Source organism: Pararge aegeria, chromosome 2 (genome assembly GCF_905163445.1).
Source record: "Pararge aegeria chromosome 2, ilParAegt1.1, whole genome shotgun sequence".
Lineage (NCBI taxonomy): Eukaryota > Metazoa > Arthropoda > Insecta > Lepidoptera > Nymphalidae > Pararge > Pararge aegeria.
This window is the reverse complement of record NC_053181.1, coordinates 8,819,710-8,847,026: the sequence shown is the minus strand read 5'-3', so window position 1 is coordinate 8,847,026 and position 27,317 is coordinate 8,819,710. Positions and strand designations below refer to the sequence as shown.

The following is a 27,317-nucleotide window of genomic DNA, read 5'->3' as shown; positions in this document are numbered from 1 at the left end:
GGTCCATCCATTTTAATTTAAAAAAAACCTGTACCTACTTTTATAGGTAGTTAGGTACTTAATTTATGATCGTTTACCTTCTAAAGCCTTCTTAGCTTTTAAACTATTATTTTAACTGCTTTAGCTAAAACAAGCCATTTAGGTAGCAGGCACACAGGCATTATATAACTTAATATTTCAAGTGTTCGTGTGTAATATCACCACGAAACATATATACCAATGAATTGAGTGACGGCCGATTGGCGCAGTGGGCAGCGACCCTGCTTTCTGAGCCAAGGCCGTGGGTTCGATTCCCACAACTGGACAATGTTTGTGTGATGAACATGAATGTTTTTCAGTATCTGGGTGTTTATCTATATATTATAAGTATTTAAGTATATTATTCATATAATTATGCATCAGTCATCTTAGTACCCATAACACAAGCTATGCTTACTTTAGGGCTAGATGGCGATGTTTGTATTGTCGTAGTATATATATTTATAGAATAATCATGCAGCCATTATTGTATGCAGTGCAATCCAAAAACTTAGTGGTGTTCAACACAGCTTCTGTCTCAATTCCGACTATGGAATGACAGTGTTGGGCTAACATTCAAAGTTTTGATTACTTTGATTGATTTCAACAGATGGCATTCTATAGGTGTCACAAAGTTCACCGAATCATCTAGTACTTAATAAAAAAATAAAAGTTATTTATGTTATTGAATTATTTATTTTAAAATATAAGATATTAGCTTATTTATGACGACGACTTTTCACTAGTGCAGGAATGGCAGCTGTTGTTGCATATGTTTTCTGTGACAGCTTATTCATGTAGTAGATAGTTATGAGCGAGAATATTAAACTGAAACAAAAATAATTTATAAGATGAAATCAATATGAATCATGGAATAGATATGATATACACCAAAGTTACTTAAGGCCTTATTGATGAACCAAACTTGAGAATCTGTTCTGTTGGTTTATATAGGCCTTAACTTAAACATTCATCTGTTAATATTTTTTTTTTGTCTTGGGTTTTATTTAAATAATGTTTTATGAACTAAGCTACTACATAGCCTAATCAGTACCTACTTGTGTAGAAATCATGGTGATGAAATACGATAAAATGTTTTAATAAGATTGTAGGGGTCAAATGGCAACAGTCTCAAACAAGTGGACTGTCAAAAGTGCTTGTTACCAAAATCAGATAGAAAATTACATATTTATTTTATTTTATTCTTCTTTATTTTTAACATTAGGTATAACCTAATTTATTACTAGTTCGTAAGATATTTTTAGACATATTTTTGATAATGCAGTTGTATTAGTATATGTAGGTAAATTGACTCAAACAAATGTAATTATGACATAATTAATTTTGAATAATTATTAACGTTGTGAAAACCTGTAATAAGCTAATCATTCACTTGCTCACAATGTAAAAACTTGGACAAGGACAAATGTATTAGCTGTTGGATTCCTAAATTAATAAAGAAATAAGCATCATATGATTATTATTATCACATGTAAGTACTAAGGCTTATAATATACATATATAAGGTTCATAGTTTAACATGCTCTCTGAGGCATGAGGGTGGATAATGCTCTAATGGCTTAACTCTGGCTTTTTACACAGCCATTATTTTATTATAGCATAAAAACCAAATTTATAGTTTATAGTTTCCATCGTTTAACATGCTAAGACATGTTTCTTAGTGCATGAAAGTCATGGATTTGATTCTGGGCCAATGTTGAATGGCATATAGACAATTTCTAAATGAACTTAGATCTGATTTATTGGTTGGCCAGCTATCACCCTAACAGCAAAGCAGACAGAGAAACAAAAACAGATTTAGCATGTATACCTAATAAAATATAAGAAAGTAATAAATAATTATTTTTAACCCATCATCATTTTCGGCATATTAATTCTAATCTCCTTTTTGGCTTTTTTAATACATGTTAGTGATAATAAATTGGATCTAGGCTGGTACAAAATTATTTAACCCGTTCTTACTTGCCCCAGCCATGGAACCAAACCAAGGAGCAATAAGTTACTATGAATAAGGCAGTTGTTAACCACATACTGAAATTGAAATAAACTGCTATACCTACTTCTTCAAGAATAATTAATAAATATTAAAATATTTTTATTTACCATGTAGTGAAGCAAATCCGATGGACCATGCCAGATGCAATGAGTGATATCACCATAGACAGTGCAATTTCAAGCAGCTTCAACTGGTAGTTCTTACCGAACAGTGTAGCCTCTAAGTTACCAATAGCCTATTTTATTGTAATTAAGGGAATTAACTTTTAAAGAAACAATGAAGTACACATACAACCTAAATCTCTGGGAAACATATGTGAATATATATATATATATATATCAAGAGCCATTGCTGAGTACATGCTGATTTTACTGAGAATATATACAAATCTTGGTATGGAACTATAGATAATGACCCCTGAGTCTGAGTCTGTGACTTTTATATACATCTTGGCTCAAGAACGATAAACCTTTAGAAATTCAATTAAGATAAATAAAGTAATCATAATCATTTCAATCAATGGACATGTTCATCCCATCCATCCCGTACATCTTTTGAAGGATTTTTTTATTCCAGTCTTGTGCTGCCTGTGCAACAATTCCCTGGAACTTACCTAATGTTGCCTGTCCATTTAATTGGACCTGTACCAATGCGATGTTCTCAAATGTAGGTAAGAGCTATATGCCCTGTCCTGTGAAATCAGAGTAATCTGGGTATCTATTAATTACTTCTAAGCTGGACTGGGATATGAACCCTACTTCAGTGGTTTCTTTACTTGAATCACTACTTACAAAATCATCACTACATCTCATCAAATTACTTTTGTATGCTAGCAGTGCAGCAGTGCCTTGTGCAAGTTAGTCATAAACATTATACATAATCTGGTCACTTGTATTGTGAGCTGCTCAATATGGTGCTTAGGCTAAATTAAGCTTTTATTCCTGCTCTGTTTGAGAACTATGTTCTGGCACTATTATAATATAAAATTGTAAATGTTTTTTCTTCTTTTAAAAAAGGATACAGTAACGAAGAACATAAACATAAGAGACCCCAGATAGCCACCAAATATGATTGTGATTGGGGATCTTATAAGAAGTGGCTTGTACATTTGCATTCCGGAAAATATCAACAAGGTTAGAATAGAAGACAGAACGAAGGACGTGGCACTGTTCACCGCTGAAATATAACAATAAATTAATGACTGTAGCTTGAAATGAGATTCTATTAAAATTTTGGTTTTATACATACCCATATTGAGAGATTTAACTTTATTAAAAAAGAAAAACTTAAATTACAACTTTACCGGTACCTATCGTAACAATTTGTTTGACAATTGCGAATTGTCATATGTCAATTATTGACATTTGACATGACTAGGCCTTGGACAAAAAAAAATATCAATATTTTCTCAAATGCCAACATTAATCGTTTTTTTTTCGGTAATAGAAAATCAATCAATTACTTTTTAAATGACAGCTAGGATTGAATTTCTCTTCTTTTAGTTCTTTCGCCCAAAATTACTGCCCTAAGCCGTACTTAGTAAGTACTTATATTACAGTTTTCGAGATTTGCAGAGTTTTGATCATAGACTAAACTTTTGTTGCTGTAAACTTTAAGAGAGTGTATAGATATAGAATCCGTATAGAATCATAGTTGGCACTTCTGTAGTACCATTTACCAAGTCTATCCAACAGGACTGCCAACTATTTACCAGCTAATTTGAATTTAACAATTTGCTATCACTTGACGTATCTAATAATTATTTTTTTTTGGTTATCATTAACTTGCTGATAAGCAAATGGAGTAAACGTAACATTAATTAAAAATATTTTTTAAAGTTTTAATACATTGTGGTTTAAAGGTTAATCGGCTTTAAAACTGTGCTAGAATAATGCAATTTATAAGAAATTATATTCATAAATCTTCGGCAAGTGCCGCAATATGTCGGACAATTGTAGGTATTATGATTTTGATACTATATATTTTAGAGCGGATGGGGAGTTTATCATTCCCTTCCACCCCCTCCATCGATGACGCAGGGCCACAGATTGGAGGGTGGGAGCAGGAAGCCAGAGCCAAAGAGAGCCAAATTAGACTTTGGTATTATGGAGGTCAAATCAAAACCAGAGGCCAGAGTTGAAATAGCTGAACATGCCAATCTCTCTGAGTCTTCAAGGTTACAAGTTCATAGTGGAGTGCCTGGAAGGAGTTTTCTAGAATTTTTAAAACATAATTTCCATACTCAAAGACATAAATATTTCATAGCCTTGCTATTCAACACAGAACTTTAATCAGTACTCTGCGACCATTTTAGTTAGTTATTAAGATTTATTTAACATCTTAACCAAAAATTTTTCTTAGAGTACAACTGTACCTGAAATTCGCATTTACGAAGTGGGTCCAAGAGATGGGCTGCAGAATGAATCAAAGTTTGTACCAACAGAAATAAAAACTGAGCTTATACATAAACTAGCTAATGCTGGCATAAAAAATATTGAATCTGCAAGGTAATGCTAATTATTATGATTTATCTATTTTTTGTAATTATTAATTTAATGTTGTTTAATTATTGTATTATGTGTGCAGAATAGACATTATTCTGCAAATGTTTTGCACTAGGTATTTAGAAAAGAAAGGTACAGGGAGTAATTTAGCTTCTTTACGAGAACAATAAGTTTATCTTATAACTGTATGGATAGATATTTTGAACATTTTGGTTTTAGTTTTGTTAGCCCCAAATGGGTCAAACAAATGAGTGATGGTAGTGAAGTTATGAAGAGTATAAAGAGAGTTCAAGGCGTTAACTATCCAGTACTAATACCAAACCTAAAGGGATATGAAACAGCTGTAAGTTAAGAGAAAAGCATGTTTATTATTTTTTATGTTTATTTATTAGGGTAAACATATCATCATTATTATTACCATTACAGCCCTTTGAGGACCTAGCTAATCTTTGGCCTCCTAAATAATGCCCGCCTGCTACGCTGTGACATGTTTTTTTTTGTTAAATATGTTGAATATGTCCGAGTCACTGATTTCTTAGGATTTTAAATCAATATGCCAGTCACTTATTTTGTTATTAATATATATTAAGTCACAGAATTAAGAACATACAGAAACTGTGTACATGACTAATATTAAAGCACCAAAAACCACTCCACTTAAGTAGTGTTTCTCAAACAGGTGGTTAGTCATTTCATTCCATATAGCCATTGACTTTACTTATTTTTAAACACATGTTCAATGTTTACCATAAATTGGGGAAAAGTTTGTGAACTAACAACATTCTGGGGTGTGAAGTGAGATGTGCGCGGGTTTTCACTGTCTTTGGACACAATAATGCCTAAAAAGGTTCTGTATGTTCTTAATTCTGAGACAAAAGTAATCATTGTCAGTAATAGCTGTACTCTTCAAATTGGGCCACTTAGCTTCTCAATGGTACTTTGACAGTCAAAGGAAAAAAGAATTTGTAATTTATGCTGTTGCACTAAATGTATTCAACAGTTTTTACAAAATTAATAGGTACTTATAATTCCCAAACTTGAAAATAAGTGCTTAAATATATTGTTTTTTTTTTTTTTTATAGAAAGGTTGCAATATTGAAGAAATAGCAATTTTTCCTGCTGGTTCAGAGGGATTCTCCCAAAAGAACCTCAATTGCTCTGTGGAGGAAGGTCTCAAGAGATTCAAGTTGGTGGCAGATCAGGCTGTAAAAGATGGGATTAGAGTTAGAGGCTATGTGTCCTGTATTCTAGGATGCCCTTATGATGGTCCCATCAGTCCAAAAGCAATTGCCAAGGTAAATAAAAAAAAAACTAAATATTTTAACCCTAATAATTGAACCTTTATGTATGTAATATTTAAGTACAGGTTCAATTATTTGCACCTTAAACACGGTTCAATGTTCGTAGATAACAGAAGAACTCTTCGCCATGGGTTGCTACGAGGTGTCATTGGGTGACACGATCGGCGTTGGCACGGCAGGCTCTGTGCGCAAGCTAATGCGCGAGGTGTTGTCAGTAACGACCCCTGACAACATCGCACTTCACTTCCACGATACATACGGACAGGGATTGTCGAATTTATTAGCAGGTTTAGAGGTAGGGGATCTATCCTTTAAATTTATTTTACCTTACTATCCGAGATGTCAGTAACTCTCTCGCTATGGCGCGCTATGTTTAATTTTAAAAGTCAAAGTGAAAAATATATTTATTCAAGTAGGCCATAACATAAGAAGTGTGTATGCACATGTTAGTGAGGTGATGGCGATATTCGATCACAACATTCATAAACTTTAAACTACAGCTACGAGGGTCAAAATGCGCCACGGTTTAAGAAGAATCCCATAACAAAGGCTAGTTACCACCCCGCCAACAAAGATGTGCCGCTAAGAGATTTAGCGTTCCGGTACGATGCCGTGTAGAAACCCATTACGCGTATCGGTTTTTAATATACCTAATTGTCATACACCTAACCGGTTAGCCCGCTACCATCTTAAAGGTTATCACCAATCACAACGTGAGATTGCAGCCAAGGTCAAACTTGTAGTATTCTTACAAAAAAAATGCGCTAACCGAATGCTATCGAGATAGTTTGATAAAAAGATCTAATAATTGCCGCAGTGTGGTATAAGCTTTGAATTCCTGTGAGACGGTAATAAGCTGACGATAAGGATGGATAGTTTCCCTACTTTTTACAACAATGTCATTTGTCTAATTACGTAGATAATTTCGTCAAAGAGGAAACGGAACTGAATTAGAAAAAACTAAACCGTTAGGCCTCCACGGCTTCGCTGGATAAAACATAAGAACTGTATGAAAAAGAGAAATAAATGGTCAACCTATTTGCGTTTAATGAAAAAAATTGAGATGGATACGTAGGTAGTAAGACCTAAAGTCTTATTATTATAGGACTTTAGATGGTTACTATCCAAAGTCTATCCATAATTGTCATAGGGCAATATTAGTTCAAGATTAAATGGAATTCTTTCCAATTATTTGCCAAAAATATTCTATTTTACTCCTCGTCACCCAAGGTCACTTCTTAATTACTTTAAGTGGCAGCAAGGGGGCGTTCATAAAATACGCGAGAAGTTAAAGGGGGCAGGGGGTTGAGTCGAGTCAAATCTCATCTAATCTTACGTCGGGAGAACAGAAAATAAAAAAAAACCTCACGTAATTTATGGAGCCCCCTAAGCGGGATTAAAGTTTTTCCAAAGTGTTCCATCTAAATTACTTACAGTGGCCAATACAACGATAAAAAAACACATCGACTTGTGTCGGTTAAAATATAGGTAAGTAGTAGGCAAGCGACATAATCTTGGTTCGCTTAGCGATTTCATTTCAAACTAAGTAGGTACACATGTGTGTAGGCAGCACGTACATTTGCATCTGAATAATCACCTTTCTAATTCCACCATTGAACCGCAAATCCGCGGGGAAACGCAGGGATCTGCGCCGTTACGTAACTATGATATCCCCCCTCGTTTCTAATAGGCACTGCAAATATGCGCATCCGGCTTCCGTTTTCCAACTTCCTATAAGATAGAAGAAGGTCACATAGATACATAGACACACACACACACACACATACATACACACAGAGCCATATAGCAGATCAAGGGCTCTTTAAAAGAATTTGCTACGGGCCCCGCGCTTGCTTAATCCGGCACTGCTATTTGGTAAAATTTAATGTATGTTTATAAAAACATTTCTAAATTTAAGAAAAAATGTGACTGCAATAATTTAAACATTAGAAGTAAGAATAAACTTACAGTGCAATATATTTCATAAAATTCATAATTCGTTTTTCAAAAAATTGTTCTAATTAAAACAATAAATATGTTAGAAATTGCCACAATTGCATTTGCTTAAAGGTGAAGAAAAACATCTTGAGGGAACCTGCAAGCCTGAGAGTTCTCCATTACATTCCCAAAGGTGTGTGGAGTCTACCGATCCGCCCTTAGCCAGCATGGTAAACTATGGCCTAAATCCTTCTCATTTCGCCCTGTAGTGGGCCGGCAACGGGGTTGGTCATGATGATGATGAGATAACGACAACAATAAGAGTTTCAACTAAACCATACAAGAAACGCGTTTCTATGGTGTTTTTGCTCAATCTAAATAAGACTTATCCATTGTTCCATATCGCAGCTTGGTAGAGAACCCTACGTGTGATTATCTAATTTAATTTTTTTTCATATTTCATCTAGGTACAAAAACGTTTGTGTACGAATCTTATTTAATCTTAGCCGGTTTTTGTTTTGTTAGCAGAGAAGTTCTTTTATCTGCATATTGATACAAATTTGAACATGTGACGAGATTAATGTGTTTACAGGACTTGATAAAATGTATATCGCCACACTTATCACAACATGTAGCCAAATATAAATAATATGTTGTAGGTACCTACCTACTGATAAAATAACATTTTCAATCCACTGTCAAACAAAGGACATGATTCTTTATTCGCCGCATATTATGTTTCTGGCAAAGTTATTCAATAAATCCTTTAACTCTGAAACGATTCTTTAATTAAATAATAACCAAGGAACAATGAAATAAGAACTCGAATATTCCAGATCGTGACAGTGAGAAGAAAAAAAACTTATCGAGTAGGTCTTATAAAAGTAGGGATGTATGGCCTTATTTATACAGGATTTGACGTTTTCGAATTTTATTTCCCTGCGACATAGATACGACTTTATTCCGACTGGAACTTAGCAAAGCACTCCTAATCAATGCCATAGTTTAGTAGTTTTACTTACTTTTAAATATATAAAATAATAACACACTAAAGTTGCTCTTTAGAAATGCTATTTCCTCATGCACTATTTTAATCATTTTGCGTGTGTAATATAAACAACCCACCACCCATATGATTGTTGCTGACGTCATAAAGATAAATTTAACATTCCTTGTTTTTGCAGTTTGGGATCAGGACTGTAGATTCGTCTATATCTGGGCTAGGCGGCTGCCCGTACGCACGCGGCGCGAGCGGCAACCTTGCGACAGAGGACCTTGTATACTTCCTATACGGGCTAGGCGTCAACACTAACGTAGATCTAGTAAAGCTCATTGAAGCTGGTCGATACATATCCAACTTCCTGGCAAAACCCACAGAGTCCAGAGTAAACAGAGCTATCGGAGACAAGATAAAGAACTGTGAAGATATCGTTAAAATGGCCGCGTGCACACTTTGATACAAAGGACAAAGACTTTCGTTTTGTACACAGCAATAACTTTAAATGTAAATAACCAATGTATTTATATGAATCGTGCAATAAACAATGTTTATATTTTGTACATGTGTGTTATTTATCTAGTACCAACAAGTACAGTGGCGGCGCCAGACTACCGATATCGGACCTCACAAAAAAAGAATTAAAAAATAGATACACAGAAATATTTTCGCTCGCATTCTAAAGTTTGTTGATTCACAAATTGATTTCACTTTCTTTTATTTCATCTATTCTATCTTCGAGGATCTAATCTATCTTATTCTATAAATACAATAAAAAAACGCGCTCGCTTTGCTTGTCGGGAACAATGCGTCCGCAGAGAAACAATTTCTCCTTCTTCCTATTCTGGATTACGCTGACGCAAGCTTTGTTAACCTAACTGACGATCAGTTAAATAAACTTGAGAGACTTCAAAACATTAGCATTCGGTTCATATTTGGGTTACGTAAATATGACCATGTATCACAATTTCGCTCTCGTCTCAAGTGGTTACCTATTCGACTTCGCCGGAATTTGCACATTCTTTCTATTCTCTACTGTGTGTTGTTTTTTCCTTCTTCTCCACCTTATTTAAAGGAAAAATTTGAATTCGTTGGTCGCCCTGGTGAAGTTCTCCGTACTGCAAGGAAATTGATCTTAAGGGTGCCTTCACATAATTCATCTTTCTTCCACCGATCTTTCACTGTTCAGGCTGTTAAGCTTTGGAATGCCTTGCCTCTGGAAATCCGAGAGGCACAGTCTATTACCATTTTTAAAAAACTTGTCAAAGATCATTTTCTGTCTGCATCTGCGGATCTTTGACTTGCCTATTCCCTTCTGTTTTATTTGTGGTTTGACAATATTGTATATATTTATTTATTATTGATATTAATTATACAGGTATATATTAATTATTATCACTATCTATATATTTTATTGTAAGTTTGTTATATGTACATATTATATTTGTATATATAGGTTTATGCATGTTTATTTGCAAAACAGTACAGTTAAATGCACCACCTACCTCTCTTCTTGAGCTGTTTTTAGCGCCTTTGGTTGCCTGGAAGAGATCGCTATGTAGCGATAAGGCCGCCAAATTGTATACCTTTTGTTAAATTTTTACTGTTAATTTGTTATGTTTATGTGGTGTACAATAAAAGTGTATTCATTCATTCATTCATTCATTCAATTTTTATTACTAGTGGGGAACCAGTGACCCAAGTCAAGTACTACAATGGTGGCTAACAATGACAAAAAGTACGAATGAAAAAAAGCATTTAATTACAAAAGCCAGCTCCTTTGCCACACATTACTATTTTATTTTAAAAAAATTATACAAATGTTACAATTACAGTATATTTTTATTTATTTCTATCATCGATCGACCAACTGACAATTATTGTAATAGCATACTTGAGGCTCTGATGTCGCCTCAACGCGACGTACCTACATGTTTGGCCTAGCGCCGACACTGGTCGCTACCCAACATACCGGTTTTTATCATTATTTATCGGCGAGCGGGTACCAGCGGCACTCGCACACACTAGCGTGGCGGACGCGTACCGAGAAGCGCGCTTTTATATTGAATTGACCTTATTTACTCTGCGCGATCTTGAACGAGGGGTCGATAAACCTTTCTCGTGGCATACAAAAGTTTTACATATCAGTTCGCACCGGGGTCCGGTATCGAATGTTTGCTCCTATGGCCCATTAGAAGTTGTCAAAATGGTCGAAGTCAAGATATCAGAGGACATTCGAGTTGGCGGCAACAATCCCTGCTTTATTATCGCGGAGGTTGGTCAAAATCATCAAGGTGACATTGAGATTGCAAAAAAGTTGATCAGAGCGGCTAAGGTTAGTACCGGTCATGCATTTTAAATGAAAATAGTTTTAAGGTTAGAGAGGCTTTATTATGAAGAGGAAACAAAACAATAACGGGTGACGTAGTGCGGTGAACGCCTCGACAAGCGCTCGCTTTACTACCTACAGCAACATTTTATTGTTTCAATTAATCTTAATCTTGTATGAATGTTGAAAACCCTTGTGCCTTTCTAGATAAAAGTATATTACATAATTTATTACATGGGTACATTAATATTTGCGATTTAAATAAAGTTTACATCACCAAGTAAGTTCTCTAACGTATTATGTGTATATCCTTGTAGTTATTTATTATATTATGCTTCGACTGGCGATTAATAATCTATTACCTACGTTCAATGCACGATAAATCCACTCCATTAAGCGCACAAACAAAGTAAACTAGTTGCTCAATACTTATTTGTGTTATTCTTGAAACAATGAATAAAAACTTAACAAATGAACACACGTTATTAATATAAAAAAATAGAGATGTTTCATCGCACAGTTTTTTTATGGTCGAATCACAATTAGAAAAATGCAATTAATAGGTATCCAATCTAAGCGCAGTTCAGAACCGACTACCCCCGTACCATCCTACCCTTAGCAGATATATTGAAATTTGTACATTCGAATTACATATTGGCATACTTAGTCGTTATCGAAAAATATACATATATATAACTCAAGGGTGAAATAAAACTATTTAATTACCTGATTTAAATACTAGTAGGTACCTATGAATATTAACGAAATTAAAAGATTGATATTTGGTTCAGTTTATTTTGACGTATGGTTTCGATTCTGAAAATATACTACAATTGCAAGATAGTTAAATATGTTAAGTACTCGGTAGACAGTATGTACTACCTACTCACCGAATTATTATTAAAATTGGACTGTCAATTTTGTATTTAAAATATGAATCAGAATTCTGATTTATTAAGAAAAACCATTTTTTTTTTTATCCTCCTCGAGGGGAGCTTACGCACACTGCATCGACATACCAAATGCCTAACTGGTCTGAACCGCCGGTTTAGATGTTGTGCATTAAAAACTTTCGACTACCTACTCGACTATTTGGCTGGCGGCCTTTTAAGTTAATCTTCATAGCGGCTTTGCGGAGCATGCCAACCCTAGTTTAGTTTAATAGAAAAACGTCTGGGTCTGTAGGCGTGGTTGCCGGTGTAATTACAGGCACATGAGGTTAAACACCTAAGCCTCAGGTTGATGGACACCCTGAAGTTATAGTAGATGGTTTTCAACCTACCAAAATAAAAATAGAAGTAGGTACAACATATTAAGATTAGATTTGAACACTTCAATAGACAGTTTCGTTGCAAATCACTACTAACCTCTGCGACAAAGGTGGTATTAATTCATTCGTAGGGTCTAGCCTGCTTTTAACACAAGCTTCATCTTTCTAATTAAGAGTTATAAAAAGGTACCTCTTTAGGGTAGGCAGTGCATCTTTGCTATGTATAAAGTCACGACGTAGTTCACTAGTAGTTGACTTACGTTCATTATTACTTTTTCTAAAATTGCAGGATGCCGGGGCCAGTTGTGTAAAGTTCCAAAAAACATGCCTTAACGAAAAATTCACAAAAAAATACCTAGATAAGCCGTATGACAACCCTAACTCGTGGGGCAAAACTTATGGGGAGCATAAAACACATTTAGAATTTACCGACAATCAGTACAGAGAGCTATTTAAATATGCACAAGAAGTGGGGATTCTGTTTACTGCCTCTGCTATGGACATGGTACGTAATTTGTATGATTATAGAAATTTGAATGTTTAAATATAGGTTCTAGTAGGAGTAATTGTTCCGCTATGGTTTGAATTTTCTCTGGTCCGGTCCGGTGGAGAGCTAGTTGTGGTTGCAAGCTACGGCCTACCGACAAAACAGTCTCACCAAGCGATTTAGCGTTACCGTACAGTGTCGCGTAGAAAACGATCAGAGGTATAGGCTTTAAAGCTGCCATACCAATATCCCTACAGGTTAATCCGCTACCGTTATAGACTGTATCATCACACACACCAACGGCTAGCATGGGCAGGGGACAATTATATCCCAGGGGAAAGGATCAAAATTCGTCTTATCTTACAGCTTTATCAACTCTCAAAGCACTCGCGCAAAAGTAGAAATAATATCCAAATAAAAAAAATAAACGAGGGGGTAAAATTCTCCTGTTCCATGTTCCCGTGCTTAGCAGGTGGACACTTTAATTATATCCCCTGTCAGCTAGCCCTGCAGGTGAGATTACAGTCAATTCTTAAAGAGTAATTAAAAAAAAAACTGTATTTTGAAAATTCATTCCGGAGAGATCGATCCCTTTATTTTCTATTATGAAGTATGTATATTTACGTAGCTATTAAACAAAATATTATTTTCAGGTATCATTTGACTTCCTTGTCAACATAAAAGTGCCATTCATCAAAATAGGTTCAGGAGACTCAAACAATCTGTTGTTTTTTAAATATGCCGCATCAAAGAAGGTACCTCTTATCATATCAACCGGCATGGTCGACAAAAAGGCGGTTAAGACCATTTACGATATCATATCAGCTCAACACAAGCAGTTCTGCTTACTGCATTGCATATCGGCTTATCCTGTGCCATTCGAAGACTGTAACTTGACTGTTCTACAAGATTATAAGAACACATTTGACGTCCCGGTGGGATATTCCGGGCAAGAGGTTGGAACTGCGGTAGCGTTGGGTGCAGTTGCTTTGGGAGCTAAGGTAGGTGCCTACTTACATACTTACTTTGTAAATCACACAACTTATTGTAGATGGTTAAACTTCGGCCACCCTTTCCGGGCACGCATCTCTAAGTTTTAGAAACTAAATATCATCATTAGGCCATCTTCATATTGAAGTTCGGAGGTCAGCTGGTGGAAAATCGAACGATGATGTGACATCTTCAATACTGAATTGGTATGTCCGGTCCACTCTCCTATATCGTCGAACCACTTCTTCCTCGGTCTCCCAGGTGCTCTTTTCCCGGTAATTTTCCCTTCAAGGATCAACTTTGGAAACGCACACAGGGATCCTCTCTGTAGGTGACCGAAAAACGCAACCTTCCTTTGTATGACGGTTGTCATTATTTTCCGTTGGCACAAATCACACAACTTATTGGTAGTTGGCTAAACTTCGGCCACCCTTTCCGGGCAAGTATCTCTAAGTTTTAGAAATTAAATATAACTTGATTTAATGGTGAAGTTAAACATAGCGAGGAGACTTGCATACCTCAGCGTCTTCTATAATGTTCTCAAAGGCGTGTGAAATCAATCCGCACTTGGCCAGTGGTGAACTGCCGCCTAAACCCTTCTCATTCCAGAACAGAACCCGTATCCTCTCGTAGTTCGGTAAATAGTTAAAGTGGTAATGATGACAATAATTTCATTGCGTTAATTTCATCTCTTTAATTTCTCATCTCATCATCGACAATTTCTCCAACGTTTCGTGTTCAATTAATCTGATGTAATTTATTCAACAGTAAATAGTCATTATAAGAAGTAATACGTGCTATTAACAGGCGTTACCCTTTTTTTTTTTACTTTGGTATAACCGAATTTATATGGTTAAAAAAATCACTATAAATCCAATAATATCAATTTTGAAATCGGTATTTATAAAAGTTGCTGTAAATTAATTAGATCGGACTACAAATGCAAATCCCGCATCAGTGCAATAGTCTAATCAATAGTACGAATATAATTTCCGAACATCATTTATTTATTTTATTTATAATATTAGTATGGATGAAATACACTAAAACTAGTATGGATTTTCTGGAAAGGCTTAAATACTTTATCTCTAACAGATCCTTTCCGTCATGTAACTTTATAATTATTTATTTTCTTTTTTTTTTCGCTTTTGTTAGAATAATTAGGAGCGAACAGACTAACTTGCCTTAACAACTAAGTATTTGCGAAAATATTTAACATGTACACAAATACATAGCAGCTACTGTTAATTTAAATATATACATATTTAAATAAAATGTAAGATTTTACGCTCGCAAATACACCTCACCTTGACAAGGTCTGCGAAAATAGAGCACATACCTATACAAACACATTGAAATGATAATGAAATCAAGGAATTTTAAAGTTTTGAAATGGTTGTGTTTCAACTAATCTTAGAGCATCAGAGATAGATAAATCTCTGTTGGCTTGATATTTATATTTAATATTTTCGGGTGAACCCAACTCAAAAAGAAAGTCAGGAGGAGTAAATAATACAACATTGTACCTATTAAAAGTTTGCCAAATTCCATAGATTCGATATATTCATAGTGCTCAGATGTCTGTTAAGAAATGAAATATACTAAGGTACATTATAAACTTGTTTTTTTTTTTATATTATGAACAGTGCGTGTTGCCAGTCATGATGCTCTGAAACGTGGTCGCTTACTATAAGCCTCATAAGAATGCACAGGTTCACTCAACGGTCAATCGAGAGAGTACTTTAGCTTGGAGTATCATTGAGAGTAATCTTTAATGTGTTGCCATACAGATATCTGACCTAATTTGAACTAAAATTTTAGGTAACACAGCTGAAGCTATGGTTGACACTTTGCGTGTTCTCTCTACTTCTGAAACAAAAGTTTTACGTTAATATGAATACTATAACACCCCTTAGTAGGTTGAGTCCCCTTCACCTTACAAACTAGCCTCTAAAAATAAGTAAGTTGGTACAAAATATATGAAACTTTGACGGCAAGATGTTGTGCCAAGTCAAGGTTTCATATATTTTTACTATCTTCTTTAGAGAAAACAAACAAGCTCCAATGAATCTATTAATTTACTATTATTTTATTTATAGGTTTTAGAAAAACACATAACGTTGGACAAGTGTTTAAAGGGAACTGATCACGTATGCTCACTCACGCCGACGGAATTCCAGCAGCTGGTGAGGGATGTTCGAGTAATAGAAGCATCGCTGGGTACCCCAATTAAAAAAGTCGTTACATCAGGTAATCCTCAATACGTTATTAATTCATAGTATTAACTTACCGACAAAACCACCTTTTATATAATAAGTTACTATCGACCTCCAATGCAGTTGATGGTTATTTTAACACGGTTATACAGATGGGGTACATTTGTATTGCACACTGTTACTTTACGGTGCATTTATCCTAATGTTTATTAAAAATATTATATGCTTATTAAAAATTGACACGGCCAACGCCCCAAATAATTAATCAATCTAATCCAAATACTGCAGATCGAAGATTTAATTTAGAATTCTTACCCTTTTTCCACTCTACCCTGTCGATAAAGATGGCTATACTAACTTCATCATTTGGCCCAATGATTTTGGAATAGATTGATTACTTACATAATGTTCCCGGATATATTCTGGCATTGGTTTAGACCAGCCAAATAAGTATGACATATATGAATCCGAAATATATATATATATTTTTTAATTTGTGAAAATTATTCGCTTGAATACCATTTCCTGTTCTTCTAATTTTAATTTTACAAACGTTCTACCAAAAGCCGTAATTGCTGAATTGTAGGCTAGATTTGAGCTTAGAAACTATATGAATAAGATACATTTTACTGTGACGTTCAAGTATTTCGCTACTAAAAAAGACTTCGATTCGATCTTATACTAAGGTTGCAGAACATTTGTAAAACAAAAATCAAAAGTACATGATTTGTTTCTGTTAAACAAGTGAGATAAGATCCATTTAATTTGGAAGATACAGAGTTTTGTACTCGAAAACGACGAGTTACTCGTAAGTTAATTAGTTATTCTACTAAGGCTACGAAACCAATAATGAGGTCTTAAGTTGAGATGCGCTTGTAGTGAAAGTACTCAAGTACATCCTCAAGGTAGCTCACAATGTCATAATAATTAGGACATTTAAAGTCAGCCGTTTACAAAATTTAAACCAAATATTACCAAGTCTTTTGGCAATGATTATTTGCATAAATTAAACATTAAAATTTATTCATATAATTCCTATACGTTTCTATATTATAAACTAGCTCTTACACACACGTAATAATATTGTCAACACTATTTACAATAATTTGGATCAAACTTAGATTACAGTCAGATATTATTATCATTATAGACAAATAATAATATAGACTGGACCTTGGACCTGGCTCACGAGATTACCGCCATGTGGAATGTTGAGTCGACCATTATTGTTCCGATCGTCGTTCCAGTCAATGATCTTCTCGCGAAAAGCTTCGACCAACATCTTAAGAAGCTTTCGCGTGGATGTTGGATCAAAGGTCGGAGACAGAAGGCAGTAGTCCCTGAAACGGCGCGTATTGCTAGGAGGTTCCTCATTCTGGAGCCCTGACCGCCGGTTGCTTGGGCATTCAAAAGCCCTGCAAGCGGAGGGTGGATGTTTTTTCTTATAAATTTTTAATAGGGTTTTTTATTTTTTTAAGCATTGTTATGATAAAAAAAAAATTAATAAACGATAGACAAATAGACTTAGCTATAGACAACGCCCAACCCGCAATGTAAGAAAAGAGGTTTGAAGGTCATTAATAGGAAGATGATGATGATGATATTTATTCATAATTCATTTATTGCATAAACTATGCACATATTATAAAATTCTTATGAGCTATTTACTAAAAATTGCAATGTTTATTGCGTTTCCAGAAATACCCTGCATTGACAAATTACAAAAATCACTTGTCATGGGCAGTACGAAAAACAAAGGAGAAATACTGTACCCAGGAGATGTAAAAATTAAAGTTGCCGAACCAAAAGGCTTGAATGCGCTACATTTCGAAGAAGTTATCTATAAAACCCTCGTATATGATAAGAAAGAGGACGAACCTTTGAACGAAGGAGACTTCTGCTAGTATGGTGGAGAAATATGTTCACGTATCGTAATATTAGACTATGTATAAGTTATGTACTGTACAACTGAACTTCTTAGACTATAATAATTGACATAACGTCTTTAAAGCATGCATATTTTAAACAGACTTCGAGAGACAATGAAAAAAACTAATAATTCGAATTTATAATTTAGTCTGAGAGTTTAAGAAATTAAAAAAATTACCTGAAGCAATTATTATGTTATAACTTACTAATAATAAGACTGTATCTATTTGTTAAAATATATTAATAAATTTTTAAATACTTCTTATGTTACGATATTGTTTTATTTGAGGATTATTATATTAAAGATTATTTATTCATACTACAGTTAGTTAGCTTATGATATTTAGTAATATATCAAAAGAATGGGGCAACAATGTAGGCGTGGTAGGCACTTGGCACTACAGAATGTAAATATTATTACAATACACTGAAGCACCAAAACTAAATGGTTGTAGACGATTGTACGCTTAAGAATTTAATAATAACGAAATTTTCCATATCCCCACTTTTATTTTTGACGACGAATCGTAGACGCGGTCATTCATGTGTACGTGACGTATCTGCTGTTCACTCGGAACCATCTTTATGACGTTTATCGGACATCTTTTAGGACTTCTAATATATCTATTCTGGTAAAGCGCGTTGAAAGACAACATTGCTCTCATGGGCCGCTAACAGTACTCTTGACGCAATTTGTTCGCGGGATGAATTTATTTTTACTGAGAGAGAGATGGGGAGCTGAGGGGTGGGGCGCGTGCTTGAATTGCTCGTGGTGTAAGAGGCTAAGAAGTGAGCGTTGGCAATGTGCCCGGGCCGCCGCCAGTTCCCTCAGCGCCGGCCCGACCGCCGCCTGCGCCGCGCAACGACCGACCCTCGTGCTACGCCCACCTCCAGTGACCAGCGCACCCGCTTTCCATAATCTCCTAACAATTTATACAAGACACGCTTACGCGAATATAACACATAAAGAGCGTCCAAGCCAAACTAAAAGCCGAGCACTCGAAATCGATTCCTGGCGCCCAATAGTATCCGTCGATTTAGGTCGCCCGGTTCGAACCGAGCGAGATATTTTTATGGCTGGTGTGCGGTGCAGACTTACGAAGTTACGAGCGTTTCGGTCACGTTGCTACTTACATGAATTATTATAGCAGCGTAGAATCGTAAAACTCATTCCATAAACAATATCGAGTGCGTTGAGCGCAAACGATTTGGCCTTCGTAGAATTTTACGGCACGGTGATCGAAGGCAGATGTGAATGAATCGGTGTTGTAATATTAGCATTTAAGCGGAAATTGTTGTCATTTTTGTAAGTGCATTTGGTAGTATTTGGTGCGTGAGGTTGTGAAAATGCATCATCTGTATCCGCTGGCGAAGGGCGATCCGTTGTGCCCTTTGGGATTCCATCCTCAAGTGCGGTGGCCGACGCGATGCAAGCGTTGCTTTCGCGACTACAAGGAACACGGCGGTAAAAAGAAGGACGATGATTTTACCTCATCCACACCGAGCCTCTCCTCTTGGAACTCGCCATCGTCACGGTGAGTGTCGTCACTATAATAATAATAAAGTATCCATTGGCGTGCACAAAGTTTTTGACTGGGATAAGCACAAAGTAAGAAGGTGGCGTCAAATAGCTAAATCCTCCTCCTATACGAGCCTTGTAAATATTTTAGGGTAGGCAGTGCTCTTTTGCATGTATAAAGTGCACGCCACTGAAGGTACCTATAATGTTCACAGCACGGCTAGCACGGGCAAGATACATTGTTCTCCACGGGAAAGGGACAAATTGTAAGTCTTCTGCGACACATTTTTTCTCTCTCCAAATAATATGTTTAATACTATACGGTGATAGCCTAGTGGTTAGGATTTCATCAGCATGCACCACTAACTTTTCTAAGTGGGTTTTATATGAAACTAGCGTACCCAGCCCGCTTCGCCGGGCTAGATTTGCTTTATTTTATTTAAACAATAAACTTACATCATTAATTTTTTTTTAATTTAAGTCTCATAACATATTAAATCATTTATTTCTCTCCGTATTCATTCTCTTCTATTCTGTTCTCGAGCGGTTGAAGATCTGTATCTACACCCATGGACACCCAACAATAGAATATCATCATAGTAAATAAAAGCTGTATTTGACAGCTTGACAGTTGAAAAATAGGAGTGCTCCGATCGTCACCAAACTTTAAGAATTAGTCGCCAGGTCATTCCGGAGATTCCCTGAAAATTTCATTGAAATCGGTCCAGCCGTTTCGGAGCCTATACGGAACATACTCACACACTTTATCTTTTATATATATAGAAAGATTAAAATATCACTTTCTTAAACGGTGTAGGAAAACATCTTGAGGAAAAATGCATGCCTGAGAGTTCTTTATAATGTTCACAAAGGCGTGTGGAGTAAACCAATCCGCACTGGCTCAGCGTGGTGGACTACGGCCAAAACCTGCCGGTAGGAGATCCGTCCCTTACAGTGGGCCGGTAATGAATTTACATGTTATAAACGACTAAGACACCGGGAGGTATCTTTACATCGTTCCTGTCCATGTAGGACTAGAGTATATCGATAATGCAGTCGTATTTATATCAAAATATCCACCAATTCCATGTCATGAACATTGGTTATTGATCAAATGTTTAATTATTTACCCACTTTATAAAATTACTGTAACACATGATTATGATGATGTTGTAAACGGCGGTAAACTTCTCGTTTTATTTGTTGCCGTGCTTTACCAGGATAGTAAGTAAATTAAATTCCTTGTGGGTGGATATAGTCGAAGGGTAAAATTATTTTCTCCTGTCTATGCTAGTCGTGCTGCCGTTGTCTACGAACTTTATCTTCAGATTACCCTATTAACTGTGGATATAACAACTACTGAATCATTAAAATTATGCGGTATAATTAGAGAATTTAGATTAAAACAAAATGATCGACAGGTACACCCAATAACTACTCGATACTTGAGTTACATTTGAATAACAAATTAGATTTTTGTCATCAATGAATTCAGCCCACAAGAGGGCACGGGTTTCTTCTCAGGATAAGCAGGGCTTAGGCGGTACCATGTCCACCACGCTGGTCAAGTGCGGATTGTTAAGACTTAATATGCTTTTGAGATCTTAATGGAGAACTCTCAGGCAAGCAGATTTTCTCACGATATTTTCACCTCACAGTTAAAGCGAGTTGTAATTATTGCTATAATTAAAAGTTAAGAGAATGTCGTACGTATGTAATGTGTGACCTACGTTTGTATGTTAGTTGGTCTGACAACAAAAGTACCCCCATTATGATTTCTATTTTGTTTTATAATTTTTTTATAGTAGGTAATAACTAACGGGTTGCAGAGGACACGTACCACCTTGTAGGCTGTATCCATCAATCGAAGGCGCAGGTTTTAAACCTTCTGTGCATGTAATTAAACCGGCAACCACGCCATTCAGACTGAAACACCGCATTGCAATAATGCTGTTGGCGTCAGAAATAAGTATGACGGAAGTACTTGCCCAGACGGAAAGTCCTCTGTCACAAAGAGTTCGTCTCTCATTCTAATCCAGCTTAACCACGGAGTGAATGACGGACATGGCGAAACTTTATGGGTTTATGGATTATTGACTACGTAACTTTAAAAAACGTCAATGGGACTGTGTATAGTCAAATGAAATTGACGGCCGCAATGGCGCAGTGGCCAACGACCCTGCTTTCTGAGTGGCCGTGGGTTCGATTCCCACAACTGTTTGTGTGGTGAACATGAATTATTGTCTGGGTGCTTATTTGTATATTATAAGTATTTATGTATAGTATTCATTAAAATTTTCATAAGTCATCCTACCCAAAACACAAGCTACGCTTACTTTATAATTTTATTTATTAATTCACTAAGGGTATGTCCATTACCCTTCCACCTAGGTACCTACTCGCAACTGTAATGGTGGTTTCCAGTATAGATAGTTATTATTATTTCCTTGCAATGTTCAATGAACAAACAGAACGAAAACAACGCAGCGTCCGTGTTGTCTGAAACCATAAAATTTGTATTATGGCACTATTCCAAATTGTATGAAATATTTTCACGAATTGTTTGCATTCCATTGAGATTGCGTTCGATTGACGCATGATCACCCCAAACTAAGTAGGTACTTTATTGTATTAATATTGCAAATTACAATTAAAGTTTTATTCTTATTCATTGTCATTATTTAATGTCTTATTACGCCACATATATTGGATCTTCAACGGTTCTACTAATAATCAAATAAACAAGAGGTTTAAGGTTTTTATTTTTATAATTTCTTATTAGACCGCGCACGTTTAATGCCGCGCGTGACCAATTTCATTTCCGTTTGTCAGGCGTTGCAAAAGCACGGTTACCTCGCTACCCTTTGATGTTTAAACTTTCTATCTTTAGCAATTCTGAGTATAACTTAGTTAAAAATTTGTTAGCATGCAATCGCAACGTCGTTTTTTGTATCAAAACGGTAGACCGCCAACGAGGTGAGCAGGCGACATCATACGACTCACTGGCAAGAAGCGATCCAGCAGAAACAGGAAGAACTAAAAAAATTATCCCCCCCGATTATATCCTTCCTCCAAGGGATATAATTAACGAGAACATGGAATAGGAGAAGTTTACCTTTTGTTTACACACATGTATTATTTGGATATTATTTCAAACTGTGCGTTAGTGCTCTGAGAGTTGATAAAGCTGTGGGAGAAGATACATTTTTATCCTTTCCCCGGGTATATAATTGTCTTCTGCCCATGCTAGCAGTCATACGTTGTATCGGTTGAAGTGATAATGGTGATGATCATGAAATGAAAGCTCAAATTTCCTCACAGTTCTGTTACAGCTATTTGTAACATACACATCAGTAATACAGAATTTGAGAATCTAAAACAATAGACGCTACGTCTATTTTACTTTGACCGTATAGTGTTTCGATACGCGAAAGAGACTCCACATTTGCGAGCGTGCTAATCATACACAAACAACACTGTTTATTTACTTTACGGATGCGGATACAGTTTTAACCGTTTGTGAACAAGTGAAGCAAGATTAGTATGTAAGTTAAAATTTTTGACCTTACTGAAAGACTAACTTATTGAGAAAAGTATGGTTACACAAAAATACACTTTATTTGGATGACTCACGAGCTCACGTATACGTATTAAGTTTTAACCTAGTAGGTATACGTATTTACATAATTATCATCGTTATCAACCCATGACCGACCTAAGTCTCCTTTGGTGATGAGAATTTTTTAGGCCGTAGTCCACAGCGCTGGCCAGTTAAACCAAAAAAGGCACTAATAACTCCAAAAGTTAGAGGTCTAGAGATCGAACTGGATCAACCCGAAAAGAAGGCCAATGTCTTACCCACTATCACCGCTTCAGCGTGTACCTAAACAATTTGCAATTCTCTGTTTAAAACATTATGAAACCCTAATTTTTGTCTAATTGTTGAACACTAATGAGAATTTGCTTTACACATTTACATTTAATTTTGTAAGCTTCGTGTTCTAAATTTCTTAATTCAGACGTTATAGGTCTCTGACAGACGAACAAAATGCAATTTCAACACTGACTCTTTTGTCTTTGACTCATCTTTTTATTCGTTATCTGCGGAAATCTCGGGGAAAGAATCTGCCTCGCCCTAGTTATACTTATTTGTTTTATTTTTTAACACGTAGGTACCAAGTATATATAAGTTTGTAGGTAATGACTTATAACCTAGCTACACAATTCCACGTGCTCACCAAGACACCACAAATACGCTGTTTAGTAATACTTAATTTTATTTATTTATTATGTTTACCAACGGGCACTTATACTCAGAAAATATTAAATTACTCATTAAATGTACCCATAGACGTCTTAAAGGTACATTAGCAACATTAGCTAAGTATACAAGTGTAAAAGTAAAAGTAAGGAAAATAATTCTAAACTAAAACTAAAGTAAGAACAACTTATATCGCAATTTGCACAATTATGAATGTCAATGACAGTGCTTTTGTGGTTCATGGCTTACAATATAGTCTTGAGAGAGGAGAATTAGGTCATGCAGATCCGTCTTCGGCGCCACATTATGTGAAATGGGTGAAAAAGTGGCTTTCCCCGGATAACGGTCAGGAACCCAAAATTGAAAGCTGCTCTGCAATTGATTTAAGATTTTATGCAAGAATATTTAAAAAAAAATACTTAAAAGGGAAAATATTAACATTTACAAAAATGAATTAAAGTTTATTTTTAATTTAAAATAACGTTACTATAATGATACCAAGTCATAAAATAATTTCTTGATGACTTATCTTAAACCGTCGTAATGTGACAGAACACTATAAATTTTTAATGATGTTATATTTCATTCGGTTGATTGAATCTTTAGTTAGAACTTAAAAGCTAATTAGTTTAATGACAGATATTAATTATACAAACTAAATACTTGTACATCACGTCTATGTATATGTTCAAAGCACAGCTCTACAATAATGGAGTTCTCTTGTGTATGGCTGTATTGCATTTATTGTACCAAAGCTGGGCACATCCCTCGTCTCTTATAGAAGAGAAACCTAGACCTTCTACCCTCCACACTGCTTCAGCTTCCAAGGCAGTCTAGTGATGATAGGGGGCTAGTGGCAATAACCGAAACAAACGGCATACCGTACTTTCAGAGGCACAGGTGCATAATTTCCTTTTTCTGAGAATTTCTTGGCCCGACCAATACCTCTAAATCGGTGTTCCTAAATGCTTACCACTTAAGCAAAGAGGCATTTTGCTTTGTGTAAAATAAATTCTAAATTAATCTTCTATAAAATACAGGGGACGTGACGAAGAAAGCGCAGACGTGGGGAAGGGAACTCGCGGCTGGGCCTCCAGCTCAAATCTCAGCACTACAGAGACATCCAAGAAAGACGCCTTCTCTACGGGTTCGTATTCCACATCTATACTCTATGGATATTTGTTTCTCAATTACGCCAGAAGGGCTGAAAGGATATGGATACAATTTTGCACAGAGATTGTTTAGGTATAGTCTGGAATAACACATAGGTTACTTTTTACCCCGGAAAAATGTACGGTTATCGTGGGAGAGATTCAATTTTGTTTTAAACAGAGCAAGAGATCGACATGTTTGTTTGAATAGTCGTAGTGCAGGGGTCAGAGAATAACGTAGACATACACATCAAATTTTTCACGCGAACGGAGTTCCGGGCAAGAACGTATATTATAACATACGTTCTTACCGTCGCGCGTCGGCTCAACGACCGAAACCTTAGGTACCAATTGGCACATACCCTTTACTTACATCCTGGAGATTGACAAATGATGAAAAAATATGATTGGATAAGAAGCAGCTAGAACTTCTTATCAACCGGGATAACGTTCCTGCAGTATTTAAAAAAAGCTTTTGTGCCTGGTAACCGATAAACGAAAACGTGTAGATAGCAGTATGTTTTTCCCACAGATGGTTTTGTATTCTTTCTAACTAAACACCTAAGGTAATCGTGTCAGGTAGGCACCGATGACAAACCTCTGCGGGTTTTTCGGTGCTTTTATACCGACTAGACATTGCTAGTTTGTATTTTTCTTTGTTGAAACCCTAGGATAAAATGTAATTTCAAATTTCACTAAGATAAGTTAAGTGGTCAAGCCATGCATGGGTAACACGTGCTATTGTATTAAACCCCGCGAGTAACATGTACCAGCAGGTTCCCCGGGTTAAGTATTATTCTATATCCATCGCCAGTATTCAAGCTGCATGTGTGTCACAGTCAGTTATCAAGATTGGTTTAACGCTTGCTTCTAGACAATAAATAAATAAATTTGTATTGCATAGGGTTCAGTAGAACCAGTACATCGTGGACGTCGACGCCGGACTTGGGAGCTAACGAGGGCGATACTTCAACCGCTGTTACAGTCAGCCTCAAATTGCCTAAACGTAGAAGTACAGGGCCCCTACCTTCATTAGACACGGGCCAAAATAATACAGGTATGTCAATTAAAATATAATAAGCTCGGAACATACTTGTTCAATAACAAAAAATGAATTATAGAATCACTCCGTTGTCAAATGTAGGTTTTTGTATCTCATTAAGCTTTATTAATATTTATCCTAAATAATACTTTAAAAAAAATCTCTCTTATCTTGGAAGTTTTTAAGCGAAAAATCTTTACACTAGATAATTGTATATTTAATATAGAAGTTGTATTCAAAATCAAAATTCAAAATTCATTTATTTCAAGTAGGCCTAATATAAGCTCTTTTGAAACGTCAAGTCTGTCTGCGTGTATTGACTCTACCACCGGTTCGGAAGGCAGATTCTACCGAGAAGAAGCCGACAAGAAACTCAGCAGTTGCTCTTTTCCAATATCAACAATTTACATTTTACATTTTAAAATTCATTTCTCTATCTTGTGAGAGATGAGAGCAGAGCCGGATGCTTCCAAGCAACCTTGTCATTAAGAAATTCATCAATTGTATAATAACCTCGATGTAATAAATGTGTTTTAACACATTCTTTAAACTTATGCATTGGTAGGTCCAAAACTACCTTAGCATGTATGTATGTATTTACTATTACCGAAAAATAAAACTATTTCCCTAGCGAGCAGATTTTTTAGTATAGTGAGGTAGCGTGGTTTACTGTGCAATTAATTTCTCTTTAAACATTTTATATGGTTCATGATTATTATTTCCCAAATAAAAAATCCTATTTTACTATCAAATTATTATGAGAAGAAGGCGTACCTATAGGCCATGGGGCTCGTTTTCAATAGTACTGACAAAGGAATAAATATCTCTTTCTCTTAGAAAAGTAGGTATGATGGATTTAGAAAACTATCAAAACTATTAATTTATTTATCAGTTTAGGTATTATTAGTGCTATTAAATATTATGTAGTGCTTGGAAAATTATCCCATCTTAATAATAAAATAATTAGTTTCTGGAACTTGTTGGAAATATCTCTCAGCCTGTCATATTATCATTAACGTCTTAATGGTAATAAATAACTGAAATATCATTTGCCAGGGCCAGACATTTCCGACATATATTATTAGTCACACAAAGGTTAATGGTAACTAATATACGCAAATAACTACAAGTAACTATCTGAGTGTTATATATATTTCTGTTTATAAGTATCAGTAGACATGGCAAGAAATTATCTACTAGTGGTCTATCTGAGACAGATTCAAAGACCTAGGGAAATAATTTTTAAATAATTTTAAACCAGAACTAAAACCTTCAGTTTGTTAGTATGAGGATTGTATTATTTCTTGTATACGTACATAAAATAATTTCATGTGACCACATTTAACGG

General features: G+C 35.6%; 4 protein-coding genes across 12 annotated transcripts in view; 3 read left to right on the top strand and 1 right to left on the bottom strand.

Moving 5' to 3' along the window:
* Nucleotides 1–694: 694 nt before the first annotated feature.
* Nucleotides 695–7,529, bottom strand: LOC120632993 (protein KRTCAP2 homolog). 3 transcript variants are annotated; one of them, XM_039903019.1, is made up of 4 exons: nt 7,438–7,529; nt 3,057–3,211; nt 2,143–2,270; nt 695–846 (listed from the first exon to the last, which is right to left on the bottom strand). In XM_039903019.1, exons 2-4 carry the CDS (start codon nt 3,147–3,149, stop codon nt 738–740), a joined length of 330 nt encoding a protein of 109 aa, XP_039758953.1. In that variant the 5' UTR covers nt 3,150–3,211; nt 7,438–7,529; the 3' UTR covers nt 695–737. The 3 variants fall into 3 exon arrangements, with proteins under 3 accessions (XP_039758953.1, XP_039758944.1, XP_039758963.1); XM_039903010.1 differs by lacking the exon at nt 7,438–7,529 and adding an exon at nt 3,284–3,364; XM_039903029.1 differs by lacking the exon at nt 7,438–7,529 and adding an exon at nt 3,345–3,352.
* LOC120632970 (hydroxymethylglutaryl-CoA lyase, mitochondrial) lies at nt 3,531–9,338 on the top strand. 4 transcript variants are annotated; one of them, XM_039902998.1, is made up of 6 exons: nt 3,531–3,574; nt 4,397–4,542; nt 4,759–4,882; nt 5,622–5,834; nt 5,947–6,135; nt 8,963–9,338. In XM_039902998.1, the coding sequence occupies exons 3-6, from the start codon at nt 4,787–4,789 to the stop codon at nt 9,233–9,235; spliced, it is 771 nt and encodes a 256-aa protein (XP_039758932.1). In that variant the 5' UTR covers nt 3,531–3,574; nt 4,397–4,542; nt 4,759–4,786; the 3' UTR covers nt 9,236–9,338. The 4 variants fall into 4 exon arrangements, with proteins under 4 accessions (XP_039758932.1, XP_039758907.1, XP_039758916.1 ...); XM_039902973.1 differs by lacking the exon at nt 3,531–3,574 and adding an exon at nt 3,715–3,989; XM_039902991.1 differs by lacking the exon at nt 3,531–3,574 and adding an exon at nt 3,917–3,993.
* Nucleotides 9,339–10,771: 1,433 nt separating this feature from the next.
* On the top strand, nt 10,772–18,266 carry LOC120629701 (sialic acid synthase). The gene is made up of 5 exons (XM_039898684.1): nt 10,772–11,110; nt 12,664–12,879; nt 13,515–13,862; nt 15,951–16,101; nt 17,766–18,266. The coding sequence occupies exons 1-5, from the start codon at nt 10,982–10,984 to the stop codon at nt 17,969–17,971; spliced, it is 1,050 nt and encodes a 349-aa protein (XP_039754618.1). The 5' UTR covers nt 10,772–10,981; the 3' UTR covers nt 17,972–18,266.
* A 678-nt stretch (nt 18,267–18,944) lies between these two features.
* Nucleotides 18,945–27,317, top strand: part of LOC120629654 (COP1-interactive protein 1) — a 27,805-nt gene continuing 19,432 nt past the window's right edge. For 2 of the 4 annotated variants that reach the window (XM_039898660.1, XM_039898653.1), the window contains exons 1-3: nt 18,945–19,531; nt 24,817–24,923; nt 25,832–25,984. In XM_039898660.1, the coding sequence (XP_039754594.1) occupies nt 19,344–19,531; nt 24,817–24,923; nt 25,832–25,984 (448 nt within the window). In that variant the 5' untranslated portion in view covers nt 18,945–19,343. The remainder of the gene's footprint in view (nt 19,532–24,816; nt 24,924–25,831; nt 25,985–27,317) is intronic. The other 2 variants (XM_039898662.1, XM_039898661.1) reach the window with 1 other exon arrangement.